At 42.7% G+C, this 7,567-nt stretch overlaps 1 protein-coding gene across 2 annotated transcripts in view; it reads left to right on the top strand.

The window, feature by feature from the left end:
* The window catches only part of DOCK10 (dedicator of cytokinesis 10), a 292,508-nt gene that overhangs the window by 268,921 nt on the left and 16,020 nt on the right, over positions 1 to 7,567 (top strand). For both annotated transcript variants that reach the window (XM_015411999.1, XM_015412000.1), the window contains exons 48-50: positions 1,605 to 1,711; positions 3,465 to 3,587; positions 6,382 to 6,495. In XM_015411999.1, coding sequence (XP_015267485.1) covers positions 1,605 to 1,711; positions 3,465 to 3,587; positions 6,382 to 6,495 — 344 coding nt within the window. The remainder of the gene's footprint in view (positions 1 to 1,604; positions 1,712 to 3,464; positions 3,588 to 6,381; positions 6,496 to 7,567) is intronic.

Here is a 7,567-nt window from a genome sequence, read left to right as displayed (position 1 = left end):
GAAATAAGTATTTTATTAAGCAAACTCCTGTCAAGTGGGAGATGGAAGAAAATGTATTAAAGAAATACAGCCATTAACAAACAGTGAAGTATAGTGATTTATACTGATTTTTTGAAATGGTGATAATTGAAAGGTTGGAAATCAATAGTTGGAGCTTTCCAATTTGAAACTCCTTTCACACTATGTCAGACCCCTCAGAAGTTTCAAATGGGCTTAGTTCTGTACCGTCAATTCTTCCTGCTGTCCATTGTCCCTAGCTTTTGTTTCTTAAATCTACTTCAGCCAAGTATTATGTTATGGGTATGGAGGAGACTAATGACAGTGCCTCTTATAGCAACGTCTAGGCCATAAGCCTGAGGCCTACCTCAGGCTTAAGGCCTAGACCAGGGGTGGCGAAACTTGCTTAACATAAGAGCCACATAGAATAAATGTCAGATGTTTGAGAGCTACAAGACATAAACAAATATTACACATTTTTATTGGAAGATATGCAGATTTGCTTTTTATTAACATTAAATGAGACTGTCAGAAATAATAACAAAAGGGGTAAAAGCAAATATTGATGATGATATTTATTTGTCCAATTATATTTATTTGTTTGCTAATGATATTTAGCTTCCCCAGCTGCCCTGCCTGGAGCCGCACAATGTGTGAAAGAGCCGCATGTGGCTCCCGAGCCACAGTTTGGCCACCCCTGGCCTAGACATTGCTACAAGAAGCATCCACTTAGAAAGCATGAGGAATATGGTACCTTAATTTCCTAGTGTCATTGACTGCTTATGTAAGGTTGCAGAACGCTGTCCACTGCTACCCGGAAGCACAGCAACTACATTTCCCACACTTTCCTTCATGGTCATGGCAGCATCCGGGACTTAAATTCAGGCATAGGGTTATGACCAACAACTCTGCTGCTACCATTCTCTCACACACAGGTAAATTTGAAAAAGGGGAGCAGCAGCAGGGAAGTTTGGCAGCTTGGCCTGGTCGGAGGGAGACAATGAAGACATACTCAGGTTGCACCCAAGCCTAAACAGATTAATTTGGGCCCAGTTTGAATAAGTCCCAAATTAATTTATTTGAGCCAGGCCCATTCCAAATTGGTCCAGGGAGAGCTTGCCCATTACTAGTTAATTCATTGTACAAAATATGTTTGTATTTTCATACCTATAGACTAAAAGTACTTTATAGTCATATAACGTTCATTCCAGTGGTGAATTTTTCTTTATAAGGAACCCAATGACATGGTATGCTTTTGAATAGTCCAAAACATAAATGCCTTTTCATGTCAGCCTTACAATTATTTTGAGACTCAAGGGGAGTGACTCAAATATTGCTTTTGTGCAAGAATGTTATTTCTCCAGCAACAGCAAATTATAACTATCCTCAGCCTTGCCAAATGGCTTAATGAATTGGATGGGATTTATAATAACCTATGCAAATTTAGGCTGTTCCATTTGTGCTACTCATTTTTTAAGCTGTGAAAAGCAATTATGCCCAGCAAATAACAAACATCATTCTTTATAGCAGTATCCTATTCTCTTTTTTCAATAATTAATTACTTCAAGCAATTTTGTTCAAGCATTCCTCTCCTCTTGCTCACAAAGGCTTATTTTCTATGGGATGGCCAGCCTTCCTGAGTATAACACCAAATATTAAAGAAGAAGGTGCAATGAAAGAAGACTCTGGGATGCAGGATACGCCGTACAATGAGGTCAGCAGGGCGATCATTTACAGGTTCCTGATTCTGTCTTCTTAGACGTCAGTTTCACTGTGCTCAGGGGGGTCTACGCCCAGGAAGCATACTTAGGATTGCACCCTGAAGTATGTTTTCCTTTCTCGTGCCACAATTCGTTTTGATATGAGCTTAGCACAATGAGCTCGCGGGGTCAACCAGTCTTTTGTGCATTGACACAGAGGCACCCACAGCAATTCAAATGGCAGAACAGGTTTAGCTGAAGTAAATGTAGCCATAAGAATTAGTATGGGGGGCCCCACAATCCACCAAGAATGGCTGACTTATTTTAGTAACAGTTGGCCAAGAAGAATTCCTAGCAGCTTGGTAGATTAAGAATAGGGAACAGAGGAATTATTTCTGAGGCTTCTGAGGGCCCAGATACATGCATGTGGGCTATGGGTGGGAAGAGAAGCCGATCCCATTTGCTGACTCATGCAGAGGAAAGCTGAAATCCCACATGCAGCAACTATGGTGGGCAGTGTCAGAATTTTGGGCAACTGATGGATCATTCCATAGCACACAGATACTCTGCCCCATGCTTTGAAGATAATATTACCTTGAGAAAAAGTTATATTTCCCCAAAATACAGCATACATCACCTGCAATAATTATTCAGGCTATATGAGCACTGATGGATGGGTAGAGGGTTTCAGTTTTGTTATAATATATTTACTGTATTTATAGTCCGCCTTTGTGACTGAGACTCAACACACAGTGTAATTGATACTATTAACATGATGAGACAACTAAGAAGCAGTGTATTAAGACTAGGATTACAAAATCTGAATAAGCATAGCATACTAGACATGACACAGAGTGCAGGCAACAGTGCAGAAAAATGGTAGTATATCTGTAGAAAACAATGCAGTGATGACAGGATAACACATGCATCAAACAGATAATATATAATATCCTATAGGCAGTGGAATAGTTCACAGTCCCTTTGCCTTTAAAAGTACCTTCCCAAACCATTCTGTTTAAGCCTAGCCCTATTTTAACACCCTTCCCAAACTAAATCTGAGATCAGTAGAGTGAGAGCCTACTGGATCAAAGTATTTCTCAGTGGGTTCTTGATGGACTTCACCTCATGCTCTTTTTCTAAAACCAGTACAAATAATGCAGAAAATATATATGACTGTTCACTTGAAAGTGTGTTGTTTCATGTAATGTGTCACACTTTCCAGAAGTTCAGGACAACTTTTTAATGTGTGTTTAATATAGATGTTAATATATGGCATTCCGACAGATGCATTCATTTGTGGCATTTCATGATGAAGACAGAAGTCACTATGAGGTATTGGCTAAAGATAGCAAGCAGTGTCAAACATGAGCATGTACATGAGATCCAGTGCTGTGTAGTGATTAGAGAGTCAGACTAGGATTTGGAAGACACAGGTTCAAATCCCCATTCTGCTGCAAAGTTCACTGGGTGACAATGGGCCAGTCACTCAACTCCAAACAGACCTCGCAGGGTGGTGGTTGTAAAGATAAAATGAAGAAAATAACCTTGTACAGCACCCTGAACTCTTGTTAGGAAGGAAGGGATGGAAGTTTAATAAATACATTGCCATGTGATTTCTTCCAATAGTACATGTACTAAAGCAGACAGCTTCAATCTACTAAATGTTCGCTTTGGTATTTTGTAAAACTAGGCTTTTGAAGGCTTCTCCTTTGTCAAGAGCTACATTTAGCACAGGTTTCACTTTGTTTTTTTCTTATGGAATTACAGAACATCCTTGTGGAACAGCTGGAATTATGTGTTGACTACCTGTGGAAATCTGAGAGATATGAACTTATTGCTGAAGTTAACAAACCAATCATTGCAGTATTTGAGAAACAGAGAGATTTCAAGGTAAGACAAGCTCAAAATAACAAATGCCATTTATTCCAATAGAACGACATTGCTTGCAAGGTTACTTTTTATTGTTTTATTTCTCCACTGTAAGGGACTTTTTGTGCAGTTTATGGGCATTGACTAACACAATGAAAATCAGTTTCCATGGTTTCTGAAATGTCTTGATATCTTTAGCTGTTAGCTAGGTTGCTGGTTGCAGTTTTGTCTTCAGGTGGGGATATGGCTCAGTGGTAGAACATCTGCTTTATATGTAGAAGGTCCCAGCTTCTGTCCCCAGAATCTCCAGTTTAAAAAGGATCAGGTGACGTGAAGGACCTGAAACCCACTGCCAGTCAAAGGAGACAATACAATACTGATCTTGGTAAATGGGTGGTCTGAGTCACCAGCCCTGTTGACATTTTATGTCTGTACATTTGTTTGTAAGGATGAACCAGCACACACGTTCACTTCACAGCTGAAACCAGGAATGTGGATAACAGAGTGGTTTCAGTCACACATAGTTGTACATACGCTGAATGGAACATAAGAATTACTCATTGAATACATAAAGAGAAATCAAGTGTGTTCTGTACAAGGATTGTATGTGTGTTCACTATAAAGTGAACAGGATTAAAACAAGGCAGGTTCGTGTGAGTTTTTGAAAACCAGAGGTCATTTCGGGGGGGATCGCGGGGGAACACAGTTCCCCCGGGTGAGGTACGGGGGGCAGGGCACATGACGAAGCCCCACCCCCTGCTTCCGGCCACCCCGCTTCCGGCCCTCATTCAGCCAGGAGGAGGCAGGAGAAGAGGGAGGGTAAGTTGCTTCCTCCCTGCCTCTCCCCACCCCTGCCTGCCTGGGGCCAGGGAGGGCCTTTGCGGGGCTTCCTTGCACTCCCGCCGGCCTTGCAGGTCCACCGCCGGGCCCCTCATGGGGCTTGGCAGTGGAGCTGCAAGGCCGGCACCGGCCGGGACCGTTGGGGGCGGGGTGTGTGGCCTTATGACACACTTCTGGTGATGTCAGGGGGTGTGGCCTTATGACACACTTCCGGTGATGTCAGGGGGTGTGGCCTTATGACACACTTCCAGTGATGTCAGGGGGTGTGGCATATGCTAATGAGTTATGCTAATGAGTTCCCCTAGCTCTTTTTCTACGAAATGACCCCTGTTGAAAACAGATTTTTTTAGTAGCCTGGACAAAGTGAGTTTGGCAATCCTTTTTAGTTCTACATAGAACAGATATATGGCCCAGAAGCTTTCTCCATGATTGATAAATATGTCTTAAGTACTTGACCCATCAGCACACCCTTCCCAAAGGTGCTGACTGCGAGGAAAAGCTCAGCCAATTGGTCCTCTCCATGTAGGTGTGTCATTTACACACAGCCCCAGCTATGGGTAGGGTTGCACCATGTGGAAGGAGCTGTCAAGTGACAGCAGCACATGAAGGAGAGCTTAGACATCCCAGTGCAACATGTGCATATACCATGTTGTCCACTTTTGCAAACATAACTTTTACCTCCGTGTACACAGAAGTAGTGAATGGGGAAGTTAGAACCAAGTGCACCACTCTAAGCTCCTTGGAGGAAAGGTAGAGCACACATGAACTGGATGGATGTGTGAGACACAGGCTTAGAAATGCAACACAGACTTGCCAAAGTGTACCTCATGTTGCTAGGATACAGTCAGGCTTGACTGATAACAAGTGGATGTCCCTGCCCAGCAGCGCAGGTGCCTGGGAAGGGAGCATGTTTGCCACATTCCATTCTTATCTATACAAGCCAAGCTGTGCCTTCTTGCTTCTGCTAGCAATATGATACTGGGGGGGGGGGGCTGGAGACCCCAGATGGATTCAGCTGGCTTGGCACACATGTGTAATGAATTTTACCACAGGTCTGGACCAGTGGAATGATGCCAACATGGCCTTTTCCTTATAAGGACTATATGTAGTAGAGCTCTTGCAAGGATTTTACCTATACAGTGTAACCAATAGCTTTGTATATGTACCAACATGTGTTTGCGTGTCAGCAGGGGTATAAACGATCTGACCACCCTGATGGGGTCAGAGCAGCTTGGTTTGCAGGCTTTGGCCTAGCTCTGCTCCGCTTTATTGCAACAAATTCTTTTTCTTTTCTTTTTTAAATCCTCCTCACCCAGATTCTGTCTGAGTGTCTTTATTGGGCAAAGGCATTCAGACCACACATTTGTGAAACAGATGGATGGATTACAATATTTATATCCCACCTTTCCTTGTGCTTCAAGGCAGCTTACAATACTAGTTAAAAACATTTTCAGTTAAAACCAAGAATAAAATAGCAAACGCCAGATCTCTTCCCCATCCTCCCTTAAAAGATGCCTGCTGTTTAAAAGCTTCGGCAAGCAAGCAGGCTTTGTGGCACCTCCTGAATATCTCCAAGAAGATTGTCTGGAAGATCACTCTGTAAAGCTGGAGCCACCCTGGAAAGGGCCTGGGCTCTGGTTGATGGTAGACAGGCCACCCTTGAGGGGCAAGACGGCTAACTGAGGACTGCCTGTCTACTTTAGTTGGCGCACAGGGACATCTGGAAGGAGATGGTCCTTCCAACATACTGTAAAGAAAAATGCATGTTTAAAACACTTATTTTTAATACTCTTGATAATAGTTGGCGCAGGACTCATGTGTTTTGCTTATGACAGAAAATGTATACAAGTTTTTAAATCAGTTCTCAAACGGTCCAGTTCCTTAACCATAAGCACAAGTAGGGTGAATCTTGAGAGCGACTTGAAGATCACAATTTCCGTTTTAAGATGTTCTTTCTCTCATTCTGCTACCTCAGAGGCTGTCAGAGCTGTACTATGATATCCATAGATCATATCTGAAAGTGGCAGAAGTAGTGAATTCTGAGAAGCGCTTGTTTGGACGATACTACCGTGTGGCATTTTATGGGCAGGTGAGTGGCTCTTGAATGTCAGATCACACAACAGATTGCAGATCTATTTCTATAAGGTAATTCCAAAGATAATTTTTTTTAAGGCAAATGCATTCACTAATGAAAAGCCAAGGTCTGTTTGGCCACTGTGGGCCATGTTCTGAAGCCTCTACTAAACACAAATGTCTTCTCAGTCTAACCAGTGATCACATTTGGACACTTAGGCAAAATGTAGGTTTAAATAATTGCTGAGGGAACACTTAAACAGTATCAACATACCTATAATGCTTTGCACAACAAATTGTTGCCTGTGTACTTACGAAATCAGAATGTGGCTTTATTCCTGTACTCACAGGACGAGGGTTACCCTATAACAAGACAACTGTGAAGCACCTTTTGTTTTTCAACCAGGACTCTTATGTTTAAACCTTGTACTTCCTCAGCCATTAACTGAATGGTAAAGCAGAAGAAGGAGCTGCGGTGGCTTAAGTGGTTAAGATGCTGAACTGCAGGCTGTGGAAGGTCAGTAGTTCAGCAGTTCAAGACCCAGGGTGCCGCACGACGGAGTGAGCTCCCATCTCTAGTTCCAGCTCCTGCCAACCTAGCAGTTCGAAAGCAAGAAATTGCAAGTAGATAAATAGGTACCACTTCGGTGGGAAGGTAACAGCGTTCCGTGCACCTTGGTGTTTAGTCATGCCGGCCACATGACCACGGAAATGTCTTCGGACAGCGCTGGCTCTTCGGCTTTGAAACGGAGATGAGCACCGCAACCCTGGAGTTGGATTCGACTGGCTTTCAAGCAAGGGAACCTTTACCTTTACCTAAAGCAGAAGTAATTGGTCAACAAGGATTTTATTTCAACTGAGAACCTCATAATATAGCTCAACATTCCCTCAAGATGGAACAGAGCCTACAAGTAACCACCCTTTTTGGCACCTTTACCATCTCCTCCATAAAGACATGGAAGAACATAACTTTTTTCCATCACTAGTGTCAAGAGTTCATTAAAAGGAAGTATCAGAAAGAGGAATATTTTTGACAGTCAAAGGAAGGGAAATGGAAGTAAGGCAGTGTAAATGTAACATTTTCCCTA

This window comes from Gekko japonicus, unplaced genomic scaffold (assembly GCF_001447785.1).
Source record: "Gekko japonicus isolate JY-2015 unplaced genomic scaffold, Gekko_japonicus_V1.1 scaffold825, whole genome shotgun sequence".
In the NCBI taxonomy this organism is placed as follows: Eukaryota; Metazoa; Chordata; class Lepidosauria; order Squamata; family Gekkonidae; genus Gekko; species Gekko japonicus.
The sequence above is the reverse complement of the archived record's forward strand: the minus strand, read 5'-3'. Positions and strand labels throughout refer to the sequence as shown.